This window comes from Aulonocara stuartgranti (assembly GCF_965226115.1).
Source record: "Aulonocara stuartgranti genome assembly, chromosome: 6".
NCBI lineage: Eukaryota > Metazoa > Chordata > Actinopteri > Cichliformes > Cichlidae > Aulonocara > Aulonocara stuartgranti.
In genome coordinates, this window is record NC_138944.1 from 2019284 (window position 1) to 2036070 (window position 16787).

General features: G+C 43.1%; 1 protein-coding gene across 7 annotated transcripts in view; it reads right to left on the reverse strand.

Annotated features, from left to right (window-relative positions):
* neurl1aa (neuralized E3 ubiquitin protein ligase 1Aa) overlaps positions 1-16787 on the reverse strand; it is a 148923-nt gene that overhangs the window by 30480 nt on the left and 101656 nt on the right. The window contains exon 1 of one of the 7 annotated variants that reach the window (XM_082537952.1): positions 9789-10292. The exons of 5 other annotated variants lie outside the window; for them this stretch is intronic. Coding sequence is in view for 1 of the 2 variants with exons in the window: in XM_082537956.1 (XP_082394082.1) it covers positions 9789-9822 (34 nt within the window). In the remaining variant the exon portion in view is untranslated. Of the gene's footprint in view, positions 1-9788; positions 10293-16787 lie in introns of those variants that run through there. One more of the 7 variants, XM_082537956.1, reaches the window with a different exon arrangement.

The window sequence follows — 16787 nt, forward strand, 5'->3', positions numbered from 1 at the left end:
GTTGGAAACTGAGCTGGGCTGCGCTATGAATTCTGGGACACAGCTTCTTCTTCTTCTTCGGGGTTTAACGGCAGCTGACATCCTTGTACATGCAGTGCTGCCATCTTCTGTTTCAGTCCGTTATTACACTCTTAAATCCTGCTACTTATTCCTGCGTCTTTTGGGATCTTACAAAGCTTCAAACGACGCGTCGACTATTAAATCAGTCGTCGACGATTTTGATAGTCGACGTAATCGTGACTAGTCGACTAATCGTGGCAGCCCTACTACATATTGATAGGAGAAAGAAACTGTAGTCCATCAGTCCACTACATTAAATGTACAGTGTGATTCTGCCTCTATTACAGCGTTTGAATATGAAAAGAAACTGTGGCAGGTGCCTCATTACAAAAATTGCCAGAATTATATGATTAACATTCAGTTTTACAGAGGCCTGCCTGATTTGACCAGACCCTGAAACAATGAAAGCCAACTCAAGGGCAGCAGCAGATGTCCTGCAGAGTCCTGATAAGTCCACATATTTAGTCAAAGACAACAGCACGCTTTGTAGTCCGTCTTTGTGTTTGTCTGTGTTTATCTTGTAATAACACTACAGTTTTACACAGCATGTCTGCTATTCTATCTGGCCCCGAACTTAAGAAGACGGCTGAGGCCTTTTGTCTTAGGCAGTGCTACAGAGGAGCGGCTGTTGAATGTGGTTCACGTGGTCCTGGGCAGTTTGAGCTGAATGAATTAGCGGGCTCTAAAGAGGCACAGCTGCTGCAGAGAGAAGGGGCTACGTGTGAATTCATGTTCCTTAGCAACCCGTGGTATCTAAAGGTCTTGATCGGCTCACTCGGCAGCCATCAGTGAGCTTACAACAGATGCCTTTTGTTTATTGAGACACAGTAAAATTATATTTATAGTCTTGCTTGGTTGTGTTTTTCCAGTCAAACAAACAGGAGTACTAGTGAACACAGAAAAAAAGCATCCATTTCAGGTATCTGTGGGTCAACGGTTACGTTTTGGAAACGCTGAATTCACAGCTGGTTTAACTTCTGAGCGAATATCAAGACTACACGGTATCCAAGTATCTCTCCTCTTCGTGGTACTTCTTCCTCTCCAAGGTAACATGCGCAGCACTCGTTTAGGCAGCATCATGAAGTCAAGCTCAGCTGTAATCCTGGCAGATCAGCTCATCTCAGTGCCAGCCCACATCGGCTGATGTCTCAGCTGATAAACGTCTATACATCCAATTGGCAAATCCCATACAGGCCATAGTATTTAAGCTGCTTCTGCTGCTGCTGCAGAAGAGCAAACTCAGGTAGGCCGGAGTGTTGCGGTGGTTAACACTGTTGGTTCACAGCAAGAAGGTCCTGGGTTTAAATCCACCACCTGGCCAGAGTATTTCTGTGTGGAGCTTGCACACCCATGTTTGTGGGTTCTCTGCAGGTACTCTGGCTTCCTCCCACAGCCCAAAGACATGCAGTCGGTGCGGCAAGGTTAACTGGTGACCCTAAACTGCCCATAGGTGTGAATGTGAGTGCAAATGGTTGTCTGTCTCTGAGTGCTAGCCCTGCAAGACACTGATAACCTGTCCAGGGTATATCCTCCCCTGTAATCCTGAAATGAATGAAGCATGGATGGATGCGTGTGTGGGTAACCTATCAACATACTCAGGATATGTACTTTAATGCAATTCTTAGATAGTTCATGAAACACAGTGATGGCACTGCTTTAAACACAGCAGCAGCATAAATATTGCCTTCACTATAGAAAGTCTTAAGGTTGCAGCTGGCTAAAAAAAATGTTTCTTGTACCAGCTCCACTTAAAAATGCTGAAATGCATGATAACTTACTGCTAGTCCTACTTGATTTGGATACCAGTCGCCTGCTGTTCAGATAGCTTCTTTGTAGAAGCCCCCCCCCCCCCAACATTGGCCACTGCACTCAGACTATATGGCTTAAGCTTTGAATTTACTTTTGACCAAATATCGACTATTTCCCCACTTAGTGGGCTTTGTTTAAGGCTTGCTGTTTGTTGAAGCTATCAGAAAAACAAAGCTGCCTCGAGCAGCCCGTCTCAGTCGTCCAATTACCTCAGGAACACAAATCCTGGAGTATGCTCATGTCCTCAGAGCCCGAGATGTGACCCCTCAATGTAAATAACTCTTGTTGACTACAGTCTAACAGCTGCCTCCGCTAAACCCGTTCTTGTGCACACAGCTTTATACTTTTGTTATCAGTGAAGAGGTTGTTTTAAAAGCCTCATAGGAGCCATTTTGCCAAAGGTCAAGGATGTCTTATTATGAACAAACAGGGTGAAAAGCTTGTATTCCTCTGCCCAGGAGTGCAGAGGGTTGTTTATCCCACTAATGACAGCACATGTGTGACAGGTCCGATCGCTCGTCACAGTACACAGACAGATAATACCGTCATACTGCAATGAACATCTCTGCGGTCTCATCATTTCATTCAGATGGATGACGAGAGGTTTTTTGTTCAACTCAAGCAGTTTCCCATGCTAATCGAATTTTATGTGTCCAGAACACTATTCAAATATTTGCTCCGTGTCTAGTGGGTACATCACTTCCTTGTTCTGTGGAACACCCGCAAAAGCTGTTCTTCAAATGAAATGTTCCTGTGAGGTAACAGCTGAGCCGTATTGTGCCATATAACCCGCCACTCGCTGGAACCTCGGCCGTTCATTCAGCTGTGCAGAGATTTTGAACCATGCGCTGCATAAAATGATGAAGACTAATATCCAGGCTATACTGCTTCATATACAAAGGCAACATATTGCATTAGCAGTGTGTGCAGAATCACTTTTCTGCTGTGATACACACTTTGTGTCCAAAGCCTCAGACCCATCTCCAAGGGGGACTAAAACAAACCCTGACCGGTGTTTGCACATGTCATTGACCCAGATCTCCACTGATACGCCCAATTTTAGCACCATGGAAACACGATGAGGCTGTATCATTCAAAGCACAGGTAGCCCACATACCAACCCACTCTCTGCACTTGTTGCCATGTGAAGTCCAGCTTGAAGCTCATCCTGGGAAACATTAGAGAAAACACAACCTCGCACACAGAGTTACTTTTGTGACTTTACGATAGCCCATCAAGCCTTTAAGCAATGTGGGAACATGGGAATAACAAACATGCAGACTGGTGTAGGGTGTAACGTCAAACACCAGATCCTTACAGGTTTACATTTCCACTCAAGCTTATCACAGTTTATTTATGCACCTATTAGAAGTAAATGAGCATTAATATACTGGTGTACTTTGGATCACTCACCAGAATCATTTGTTAAGAAAACACAAAGCAGACTGTTTAGCTTCAGCTCGTTCTCTCGGGATAACTGCAAACATTACCAACACAGGGCGGATAAATAAAATCCATTTCATCTTTACCAAAACTTCACAGGTGGAAAACGCTTCTCCTTTGCTTCTTTTTCAGATGTTTCTCTCTGTAGATCAGCTGACAGCGTCATTTAAAACACTGCCAACAAGCCTGGAGGGCAATGACAAACAACTTCTTAATGATGTTTACATAGCAGTGTCTGGATGATGCATTTAATCGCACTGACTCATGACAAAATGCCATTTCAGTCTAATGTAACTGCAACAGTGAAATGAATCACACGATAACGGCGACAATTAATCACATGCATTATCATTTCGGCAAGAAGGCTTTACGCGTTACAGTACAGGTACAAGAACAACATGCTGTGCCTCTTACAGAGTCACCCAGAGTGTTACGTTTCCTCTTATTACTCATCTCCAAAGTTGCACACATGTGTGACAGATGCAGTCAGATCATATAAAACTCAACAGGCACCGACTGCTACGGTAGCTGTGGCTGCTACTCTACCTGAGGGCAGGTACCAGGAAGTCACTGCATCGCTGGTGGCGACCAAAAGATCAGAAATGTTGTTAAGGAACATCGTGAGAGATCTGTTGGTCTGTGACTGCTCAGATCAGTGTCAGGTGATCCCGTCCAAAAAACAATTTACTTTGGATTAGCTCAGGTAGGCTTTTTTCCCTCCTTTAGCTATACTACTGACCGCTAAACACTGAGCAACGATTACCATCAGTGGCAATCGTATTTTCACTTTTGTTAGAGAAAAAAACCTTTTATCTTAATGAAGTCTACTAATAACAACTTGATTGATTCTTATCAAATTAAGAAACAAGTATCAGAAGAAGCTGATAAAACAACAAGTTCAGTTTCCACGGCACACACACCACACCAGGCTGGACTGCTATTTTTCCACGTCTTTTTTTTTTTGTTTAGCTGATGTTTTATAAGGTTTAGGCACAAACACTGCTAGATTACAAGAAAAAACGATCTAGGTTTGGGTGAAATGCACCCTTTCCCGACACAAACCACATGCTAGAAGTTTAACTTCTTCCATCTAAGAGCTCCTTCTTCATTTTCATCAACAACTCCTGCAAAGATGATGACTTTGACTTTGCTCCCAGGGTCTTTCTCTGAGGGACGTCCACTGAGTCCACCAGCCTACCTTTGACATTGACGACGTCCAAGAGACGCACAGAGGGTTAAAATGTAACGCCGAGGGTTCCTGACGAATGTTCAGGACAAAGTGGGAGAGAGACCTCATTCGAAGGAGTTTGGAAATAATGCCTTTCTGAGAGCTTGCTGCATTATGTCTGAAAGCCCCATAATACTAATCCTGTCAAATATTGCCTGAGTTTTATAGCACCAATCAAAAAATGTTGGTCACTCAAAAGTCCAAACACATTTCTAACAGCTTACTTGCTTTCCAAGCGGCTCAACAAACTGTAATACAATAATGTAACTCACCACCAGTTCTCCTTTTTAACTGAAATACTGATTGGCTTCAGTATCAGTTTGGCAGATTTTTATGCTACAGAGGAACTCCATGTTTTCAACCTTGTGCAAAGGTAGCTTTCCATGACCCCTTCACATGTTACACTCTCTGAAAGAAGACCTTCCCCCTGGCTTTAAGCTAACTTTCTTCTGATTAGCTCCCCCTTGCAAACAGAAGTAACAGAAACGGCACACAGCCAGGTCTTCTGCTCTCATAGCCAGCAGTTGGTGCTTTAGACGACCGCATGTTTTAAAAAAGGCCTGAAATCAGTGAGTTTTGAGCTCTTGGGCCACAGGGATTACTTCTACAGTTCAGACTCTTATCTCATTATTTAAACTTAGCCCATGTTTAATATGTGCAACCACCACTGAAACAGTTTACAACTGGTCCACTTAGAAAGCCAACCTGAAGCAAATAACGATGTTTTTAAACAAGAAAATGTGCATCCAAACTGGTTTCCACTGAAGGAAATAGAAAGTGCAACTACTGAACCCCTTGTGATTTGTATAAATGTATAAAAAAACTGAACTGAATTGACAGGACAGGTTTCATAAAATAAAAAAAATAAAAAAAGAGCGAGTGAACAAAAACTATATGAAATATTCATTCCCCACCGAGTCCACAGTCATGTCTTTATAATGGCCAGCAGATTGGACAGAAACAAAACGGATTAAATTTGAAATTACATTAAACGGAATAAAGTCACCTGCAAATGAGAAGCTACAAATGATCATAACATAACTACCAAATGAAATGTGCTCAACAGCTCAGAGCTTAACCTGCTGCAGAGCGACGCCTAAATAATTCACACTGGGACGGCCTGGTAGTGAAAGGTGAGACGTGGATAGGATGAAGTCTGACTGACGTCATCCACTACGGCCCACTAGTCTTACCACATTCTCTTCACGGAAGGGATTACACAACAGTAATCAATAAATAATAATATCACAAGGCTGCGCACAGCGGAGCACAATGCTGTCCCACGATGCCTCTCTGTTAGAGAAAGAGAGCAGGCTGGTGGAGAGGCGTAATGACATGCAGCGTGTATTGACTGAAGCATGCGAGATGCTATTCAGTACTGACTGGAAGTCATCGTGTGGGCGCTGCCTTGAAGGTGACCTGTCACGAGAGCTGATGCTTTAAGTTAGATGAAGCAACAGCTATGTGTGCGACACTGATGCACGCTCTCAACAATGCCACCTGACCCAGAGACATACGTTCCTGTCACTATAATCTCCTACACACAAAAAGAAAAAAACAAAACAGAGGCTGCTGGTGCGTTCAATAACCTGAGGCAGATCCCGTGACATTTCCGAGCCCCAGTCCAATTCGACAAAGTTACGAATCTTTACTTTGTGATATAGCTTCTCTTTGCATTCGGATACAGAATCCAATTCAGCTCGAATGCAACCAGACGCTGCGTCGAATCAGCCGCAGACAGTGGCCCACTTTCAGTCAATCGGGAGCACAGAAGTGGAGCTCCCACACACTCGGCAGACTCAATTACGCAACCGACTCAGCAAACGCTGTTTGGATGTGCTCTGGTGCTTCACACCTGAGAACAGCAGCCTGCAGAGATTCAATTTTAGAAAGCATAATCTGTTCCCCAGCAGCTCTCGCTGTGCTCGTGCAAACACGTAAACAGTGAGAGACGCAGAGCAACGATTTTAACTTTCTTTTTTAAACAGGCACATTTTCCAAAAAGGCTCACATGCAGAAGAAAACATCACTGCAAAGGTTCAGAAATTAATGCCTGCTTTTTCAAATTTAGAAAGAAGCACTTTCTATCAATGGCTGTGGGTTGTCATGGAAACAGTTATACTTTGATGGGGGGGGGGGGTACCCATAATGCTTTGGACCGGCCTTAACTTGCCTGTCATGACTAAGTGTCGGCCTCTGAGGCTGAAAGATGAAGCCACCACAAAGACTCCCACATTAAAATTCTAACTTTAGCTAATTTCCCCCCCTCTCAACAGTTCCACCATTAGAGGAACGCTGACACACACACACAGCTGTAGCTGCGAGCTCTGTTGGGCCTCAGACACTTCAAAAACTCACTGCCATGCACTTCAGGACCACGTTTGTGAATTTTACAGCATTTTAACTGAGTTATCAGACAAAATGATGGCTTTCGATGTGGTTCTGGTGACTAAAACTCTATTTTTTATTGTTATTTGTAAGGTGTAACCTGTGTTTGTGTGGATGAAAGCTAGCATCAGCTGCTCCTTCACACGTGGAGACTTCTACCTCCAAAAACCAAGATGGTGGTGGCAAAACAGCTGAAATGGAGGTCTCGAAACAGGATGTCGCAGTGGCTATGATGGCAACCTTTTTCTGTACAGTCTGTGATTAAAGCTGAGGTTATGAATCACTCCCAGTTATCATATGCTTGCCTCCTGTACTCACTCAAACACTGCTGTACCTGCAGGTTCTTACTAGCAAGCAATTTGCAGTTTTAACTCAACTATGAGGAACATCGAGGACAGCAAACATCGTCGCTGTTGGCAAAACAAAGGCAGGCGTGACTGCAGACGAGAAAAAGCAGTTACAGTGAAAAAAGATGACAAAACTAAAGTCTGCAGTTGAAGGTAAGACCATAAAATACCGAGTAACAGCTTTGGTCATTATTACAGTTAAATTATTTCAGATGCACTGTGAAAGCAGTTTGTGTGCAGGACTCTGCACAACTGTCAGAACTGCTCCATGGTCGTTTAAAGTGATGAGATCCAGGAATAAAATCACTCAGTATCCTTCTTAAAACATTCAGTATTTATTGTTAAGAACAGTTTTGATCTGTACAGGCATCTTTGAACAAAAGAAAACTAGACGTAATGTCAAACGAGTTCTGAGTAAAGTTCAAACACTGAATAGTCCCAGAGCCCTGGGACATGAAATCACACAAACGCTTTCCATGGGTCCAAACGTTTGCTAGGGAAAAGTTCTGTTGGAGAGTTTTCTAACATCAACCATGAAGAGGAGACTGCGAGCTTTATAAGACGTGACTTAGCTCACATTTCTGCAAGAACATCACACACGTGAGCCACGAAACAGCCTTATGTTTACAGCAGAACATTTGTTCGACTTACATATTTGATAATAACTATATTCAGATTCCAAATTCCACGACTATATCTGTAAATTTGGGTTAGACGTGGTTTTTACCAAAATGTTATGCAAACCTGGTGCATGTAAAGCCTAAAGCAAACAAAAGCCACCCTATCAAAACAAACCTCTCCCATATGAAAACTGACGTGCTGTTTTATTCGAGTTGTTTCTAATTTACAGTTGATTACCATTTTGTATATTTTGTTGCCATCAACACACAGAACAATGTTGTAATGCACAAAAGAGCAGCCATGCTCTGAGTCCGTTTTATTAGTAAAACATGTCGAGAGATTTAATTTTGCATTCAAACTTCACACTGAAGAAATACACAAAACTTTTCAATAAGTGATTTAAAATTCACAAAACTGAATTTTATGGACAAATATAATGACGTGTTTTCCTTTAACAGGCTGTGTTAGTAAAAATAATAAGTTGGGCCTCTTTGTGAGTCCTGATGACAGCCTTGCTAGAGACTAACACCAATACCAGGTAAGACTGCATTCTGATCGCACAACAAGAAAAACGCCGTGTTCTAATTTTTGGAGGCGTTTGACCTTGATCCCAGAGAAAAGGAGCTCTTCCTGCTGTCTTAGCTTGTCCCTCTTTAAGTAATTGGATTAATCTCAGGGCTTTAATTAGAACGATCAGGTGGTCAAAACCAGAAGAGGCTGCAGGATCAGGGACACAGCTTAACCCCCATAGTAACACATAGGTATATATACACACACACCCAAACACGACACACCATGCTAATAATAATTGTGCAAAGACGAGGAACGAATTCCTCATCACACTGCTGGCACGGCTCACTTCCTCATTTCTTGCTGTTGTAGAAAGGAGGGGGTGTGGGGACGTGGACGGGTGGGTTACTGTCATCTTATTGTTGTTAAAAACTCTGCCTGACACCACACAAGCACTGAAGCTGGCCTACATTCAGAGTATGAACCTATACAGAAGCTCCACTGTTTATTAACAGAACAAAAGGTCCCTGGGGTCTCGTGGAGAGAACACTACACCACCAAAACACATCTTTGAAATTCAGCCGGCCTGTGCGTTTTGCTTATAGCCAGCAACCGCCCTGTCAGATGGATGCTTTGCCCCCAGGGGGTCTGTGCAGGATATTTGGAATAGTGTGGCACGTGGAGCACGAGAAACCCAAATATCTGATCAGATACAAACAGTGTGTAGAAAACAAGTATTTGCACACCTGCTTCGAGTGTATTTGGATACGTTTGTACTATTACTAAAGTACTTCAGGCACTGGTAACAGTACACAGAATTCAAAATAATGCAGAATTATGTTTTACAATCTGGAAGCTAAGAAGTAAAGCTTTAAGTGGACAGTATGGAGCACAAGCTACAATATTTGCCAAATTTGCCCCCCCATAGAGATACCATCTATGGGGCCTGGTGCCACCCCATGCCCCATCCTTTGGACACGCCCCTGGTGGGACCTTAGTGATGGCATACAGGACAATACAAAAGAAAAAAAATCAATTCATTGATTTCTCAGGCACAGCTGCACGCTCTGTTTAGTAATGAGGGGAAACCCCACAACTTTCCTCTCCTCCAGCTAAGCTGCTCCCAGTGCAAACACCTCCCTGCAATTTACTGCTATACAGGGCGCAGGTCAATGCGCGAGGAGCCGGGGACATCCTGGTTGTTACGTCGTAATCAGAAGACACAGCTGCGCGTCTCGAGACCCCTATTCTAATTACAGGAGTGACGTAACTGTGAGCAAAGAATAGGCTGGTACCTGATAACAGAGCGTGAGCAGCTCACAGCCAAAGACCTGAACAAAGGCGCCGAAACATCTCAGATATGACAAATGTTTGCTCCTTACCGTAAAAGGCATTTCGCGTTATCTGGCCACCCATCGCTTCAGTCTTCTGCCGTGCGCGTATGGCCGGTGTGGATTATTCAGATGCTCTCGTGGCACAGCCCAGCGCTCGTGACATGATTGCATCCAAAAGGTAGCCTATCGCTGCTCTGCTCCGGGTACATGCAAACAGCAGAGAGCGGACCCACACCTCCTTATTATTGTGAAGGCAACTCCCCCCGTCCCCGTCAGCCTCATTCAGTAAGAGCTCTCCGCCTCGGGTCCCACTCACTCACGCTGTCATTTACATAGAAGGTGGAGACTCGGACATGAGCGGTTTTAACGCTGTCACTGCCGCACAGAGCTGCCATTGATGGGCCACGAGGCTGGAATAAAACATGGGGGGATGTAAGGGTGAGCGGGAGGTAAGGCGCGAGGGCACAGTGTGACCACACAGGGTTTATTTCCTCAGCTGATGAAGGAGAAAAGTTTCCTTTAAAAACAAACAAACAAACAATGAAAAGAAATCCATCTTAACCGCATAATGACATTTACACATCCCCATTGGTGTGACGAGGAAAGTGTGGGTGGGGCAAGGATTAAACAGGAAGTAGACCCTGACAAACACAGGCTGAGCTATTGTGTATGTGATAAGGTTAAAAAATGTCAGGTAATATTTTGCATAAACCGTTAATGATGTCAGACCACGTGTTCACCTCTGGGAAAAGCTCGTTTTTGGACTGTTTGGGTCCAGCACCCGCTCCTGCTTGTGTGTGCAGATGTCTAATCAGCTACAAAGTCTTCATGTGCTGTATGAGTAACATATCAGTAATCCTAACCCTCTTTGACCCACGATCCACCAAACCCACACACCTGGAGATACTACACATCAGACTGGGTCACTTCCCAGATGGTGAATGTAGTCTCCACTCAGGTGTGCCACGATTGTCCTCAGCTACCAGTAAGAGAGTTAATGCGAGACTAAAGAACAGAAGTTTCTATTCATGTTTAGGAATTTTGGAGAGACTTCAATACATTGAGTAACAATGTTTAGCAGAAGTGCAGGAAGTCTGGATTTCTAACGATGATTGGGGAAGTTGTGTTACGCAATGTTCTGCTGGGAAACCTTGGGTCCTGCCACACATGTGGGCGTTACAATGACACGTACCATCTACCTAGGCATTGTTCCAGACCATGTAGGCTCCTTCATGGAAACGGTACTCCCTGATGGCTGTGGCCTCGTTCAGCAGGATAATGGTTCAGGAATGGTTTGAGGAGCACAGCAATGAGTTCAGTCCAATCGAGCATCTGTGGGATGTGCTGGGATGTGCTGGCCTCACCTCACAATTTAGGGGACTTGAAGGATCCGTTGGTAACATCTTGTTGCAGATACCACGGCACACCTTCAGGGGTCTCGTCCATGCTTTGATGGGTCAGGACTGTTATGGCAACAAAACGGGGGCCAACACAGTACTAGGCAGGTGGTCACAATGTTATGCCTGATTGGTGTGTAGTAAGTTATGCAGCATATGTTCTTTGGCTAAATCTGTGATAAAGTTTGCAGTCCCAACCTCTAAGAGGGTGTGCCGTGCCTTCCTATTAAATGATATAATCTCCACTCTTAATTCACCATATTAGGCCATGCACTGCAAGATGTTACTGTCTGACAGGTTTAGTAATTAAATAAATGAACTAGATAAGAGGAGTAGCCTATGGCCTATCGTTCCACATTTCATAGTTTAAAAATAAGAAAGCAATACACGTCTGAGGCTAAGTTTGGGTCCAGAGGCTCACAGAGCAAGTGGCCACATTCTTTACTCTCAGCACTCAGTCTTTCACCTTCCATGCTTCCTTATGTGCCTCAGGCCCCTGGCAGACAGACTGGGTGACCCCTCAAGAGTCAGTCCTCTGACTTCAGCTGTCATCACCTATCCACGGTGACCTCGCAGCCCTCAGTCCCAGACTCAGTGTTTACTCTGGGCCTGAAGCTGCAGGCGTTTAGATAATGGCAGGACAGGGTGAGAGAAATGAGATATATGAACCGGAGTCTAATAGGTGAATGCCAGGAATTCATCATTCAAGGGTATCTTGGATTTTGTTCATTAACACTTTCCACCCCGGAGGCGGCTGTATCTGTAATTAAAAGACAACCATTTGCCATTTTTAGCACGGCAGTGAAGACTTCAGCCAGCCTTCTGATCCACAGAGCTCGAGGCTGCTCGGTTTGGCCTCGTATTTGCAGAGCTGTTACAGACTGAAATCGAGGAAGCTTCTAAGGTGGAAATAACCACAGTCCAAGCTCCAACAACACCTTTAGTACACAGACCACCGGTATCAGCTGTTTGCATTCTTCATCAAAATCATTTGGCCCTGATTAACTCAAACACGCTGCCTGTCCATCCATTTTCTATTGCATGTCTATGCCTGGGTCACACGGGAGGCAGTGTAGGGAGAGATGCTTAGACCTTCCCGCTCCCAGCCTCTTCTGCCTGCTCTTCTGGAGGAACAACAAGGTGTTTGCAGGTCAGTCGAGAGTTGTAATCTCTCCTGTCCTGGGTGTGACATGTCCAAAACCCCTCACTCAGATATCCAGGAGGCACTCTAGTCAGAAGCCCAGACCACCTTAACTGGTCCCCTTTGATTTGGGGGAGTCGTTGCTCTGCTCTTTTTCACCCTCTCAGAGGCTGAGCTCAGAAACCGTTCAGAGGAAACGTGAAGTTTGGTATTAATCAAAAGAACCAGAAGAGTGTTTACTTCCTTTACACCAGTACAGAATCAGTGAATTTCCATCATGTTAAACATTAATTAAAACATTTTATTTCTCTGTGAAATATTAAATTACATTAAGTGATGCATTCAGGTAGCCTACTAGCTGTATAGCACGAGTGAAATATTAAGCACTCGCTATGCTTAATGTCACAATTATCATTGTGGATTTGCAGTTTAATTAAATATAAAGATTTATTCTCCTTTTAAATGCTCAAGCTCGATGTCAGAATTAAGGACAGTGGAGGAAAACTCATTTCCAGCCTGAGTTAGAAGAAACACTTTTTAAACACATAACAGTTTATATGTAAATGAACTGTGTTAAAACATCGCTGGAGTTTGTAAGCAGCATTTATTTGACACTGTTCTTTGTGAAAAATCTATAATTTTATCAAGAAAAAAACAACAACTTTTAAACCAACTTTTTCCCAGTAAGTTGCAAAGACATGACACAGATGATCCTTTTGGCTCGCTGAGCATTAAACAACTGTCAGCAAAATGCTGTACGTTGTTGTTTATGTTTAAAGATTACTCTCTAAATCACGCAGGTAATAATATTTACATGTCCCCGTTTCCCCATCATTTTTAATGATTACTACCACGTAACCATAACAAATACTAAGGCCTGCCTGGGCGGTTCATCAAAATAAAATCAGGACCTCAACCTCAAGGTTTAGTTTTCTAAATGAGATGCTGGAGACGCACACATGGTGTGCACATTTGAGGTAAAGACAGTTGCTGGAGAGTATTCGCAGCACAATGAGAGGCCAACCACATTTGGTTTCAAGTATCACCTCTGCTGACAATTGCAAAAATCTGGATTTTAAAGAAGAACTCAGCTAAAGAAAGACTTCTTTCAACAGAGAAAAAAAAAATCTCTGAGCTAAATCGATAGTTATAAAACAGATCAGGGGACAGAAAATGACTGTATTTCACTCAGATAAGTGGTGTCTGTGGCTCAGGACAGCAAGTTAAGAGAAAACACATTTCCTCTATCTTACAAGTATCCCTGCAAACCCAGCAATAAAAGTAACACCCACAAGTCTGCTGAGTTTTAAAAGTCCCAAGGGATGACATCATCGCGCTAAGGTATAACAGCTATTTGTCACGCAAGGGACATGGCTGTGAAAAGAGCGGCGACTGGAAGTTGGCCAGATGAGTTTCAGGAAGAAACGTCAGACCAGCGCTTCGTGTAACCTCGCAGATACACACCAGAGGAAAGGCCTGCAGAAAAGTGCACTTCCTCACCTTGTTTGACACCGCTGCTGTACACGAATGCATTGCTAGAACATCCTTCCTTTGTACAGTAACTCTTTCTTCCTGCAGTCACTGCTCTGTCAGCCTTAACCTTTAGAAAGAAAGCCTCCTTTGGCCCACAGTCCTGTCTGCAACAGGGTCGAGGTGCATCTTTGAGAGTCTGTACATAAACTTGCATTACATAACTTGGACTATGTGGCGATTCACGGTTCGCTGCACTTTAGTCGGCATCAGATGGGTGTGTGCGTACAGCTACAGCTGATATTTACGGCCTATCTGATGAGAGGCATGTTTCATGTGAACCTCATGAATTCTTCGGGCCTTATTAACACTTCTGTTCTGTTTAGGTTTGGTCTGTTTTTTAAATAACTCAGAAACAGGATGATTCTAAAGTGAAACAAGAAAACGGGTACTTGGATGGATTACTCGTCTTCATGTGTTCCTGATTCTGTGCTGGATGTTTTCACTTTTAGAAGTGCAGAGTCAGCATCTTCAGAAGCCACCAATGACATTGTTTATGAACATTAATACCACAGATGGTTTAAAATTAAAGCGTTTTAAACCTGCATTCTGTCTTATGACCAGCAGGGGGCAGCTCCTCTGGTTGCCAAAAAAAGTACAATTAGATGTAAATTCATGAGAAAACAACCCAATCTCTCACTTGATTTGACGCCTCAGTAAACACTTATCACATATGTTTATGCTCTCTCTTGCTAGTTTCAGGTTTTATTTAATATAACAAGATACTGAACTGGTTAATTCTGGTCCCATTTAGAGGACAAAAGACCAGAAACCAACACCCTTCATTTCTAAACCAGATCCAGATCTCATCAGGTTTGGTGTAATAATCCTAGATGTTTTATGGCTACCAAAACTTGAGATTTCAGAATGGGATACAACATATGGTGATGCCCATATTTCAGCTTTGGATGCGTAACAGCTGCTTTGTGGCATTATGTTTGTTGCTTCAAATGTTCAGATGATCACCCCTTTTAAATGTAAGATGTCCACACTGACTAATATGCTTTTTGGTTATTGTTTCTTGAAGAAATGGTAGATATAAAATAAAGGTTTGTTATTTTTTACTCTGCACCTCAACAGGATTAAATGGAGTGAAAAAAAAGCCTCGATTGAATTTGTTTGTTTCTCTCATAACAAAAACAGAAAAATATGTAAAGAGCAGCATCATTATGACTTTAGCTACACCGAAACACACTGCTGAGATAATCAAGAGCAGGATGGACCCGAATTAAGGTCTCTTTCTCTAGTTTCTTGCTTTTCGCCTTCTTTCTGCGTACATTAACCAGAAATTAAAGGATTTCTGGTTTATGTACTAAGGACTTCCTTACAATAAATACAGGAAGGACTCCAACGTCCAAGTTCTAGCCAAAAAGAGTCGGGAGAACTACAACCTGCTGAGAGCTATTTGACAGGTATCTACCAATGCCTGTATAAAATCTACATATGATATTGAATACATTGTGGAAGCCTCACATGTGAAATTCAAGGACAGCTGTGGAAAGGTCATAGCTCCCCAACAAAGGGCTTCATTGATTGTACTGCTGTGTCTGTTATTAACAGACTGGCATGCATATAGACGTTGTTTGTGGGTGTTCATTTGTTTGGAGGTTGTATCAAATTCAAACATCCAGCCCGAGTTACAAAGAACGAGGAGTCCTGTGACAGATGGTGTGGCCCGCTCAGAGCCCTGGGGCCACATTCTTAAAGCTTCCCATTACAAAGAGCTGCTGCTTGGGGCAGAATCTGGAAAAAAGTCTTAAGCAGACTGGAAATGATTCACTGGTCAAAGCTGACGGCTGGTCGTTTGCTCCGGTCCGGCCTAGGTAACTTTTTAATGTATTTACTACCAGGTCAAATGTCTATCACTTGTACTTTTCAGTCGCATGGGTAACTGCTTCAGTCGCTCACCTGGAAGTTGAGAAAAGTTTATCTTGGGCCCCGCCCACTTCCTGTTGCTGGTGGATATTTCAGGTGTAGTTGCTTGAAACTGCAGAATGCTATCAACTTTGCGTGGTCTCTGGTTGCCACGTCAAAGCAAACTATTTGTGTTGTGTATGCAGCTTTAGATTTATGATGTTTTATAAGAATTAACATTTGAAGTTTATACTAGATTGTGGAAAAACTGCTATCAGTAGGAAGGAGTGCCTTTTTAGAGGCTTAAGAGTTTCCTTTGCTTTATTAAGCAGGAGAAAATAGTGGAGAGACAAAAGGTAGAGGAAATACCTCCGAATGACAGTGAGTTAATGAAACAGCAGATTAGATGGTGCGGGGATAATGTTTGTAGCCGATCTCATTAAAGATACGCTTACATCTCCCATCCAATGCAATGATGCCAGAAATGAATGTGATTACGAGGCTGAATTACTTGAAAACTGGCAAAAATGTATTCTTGTTAATCGGGTCAGCCGCATCGCCTCGCTGAGGTAAAAGGTTTTGTTCACTTCTTGCTCAGAGTTACTCTGAGAGCTTCCTAAATCACTCTTAAGTGAGGACTCCTTTCTATAAATGTTTATAGTTTATATGTCTACATTAGGAGAACTCTGCAAGAGATCCCTGAATGTTTGTGAATACAGCCCCTGATCTGAACCTCGTGCAGTCAAACTGACATGAAGAGATAGCACGAATACATGCACAAGCTCTGCATGTATTCACGTTCTTCAGCATAGTTGGCTCAAGCTACCTGCTGTAGTTAGATTAACTGTGTGTAAGTGCACTGGGGACTGGTGCTGTTTTAAAGTGTAGGGATACCATGCAAACACACAAATGTACTTATTAGTCTATTAAAATACCAGAACTTTTCCTGAAGCACAGGCAGCAGCACACAGCAGGAGACATTATTTCTCAATAGTTTCATTAAAAATGCTCCAAAAGGCACAAAGACCACAAAACCTTTTAGTTTAATAACTGATTTTTACAGCAGAAGTGAGGCCAAGCAGAGCGTGATCTAACTTTAACCTTCACCAAAATCCATCCATCCAT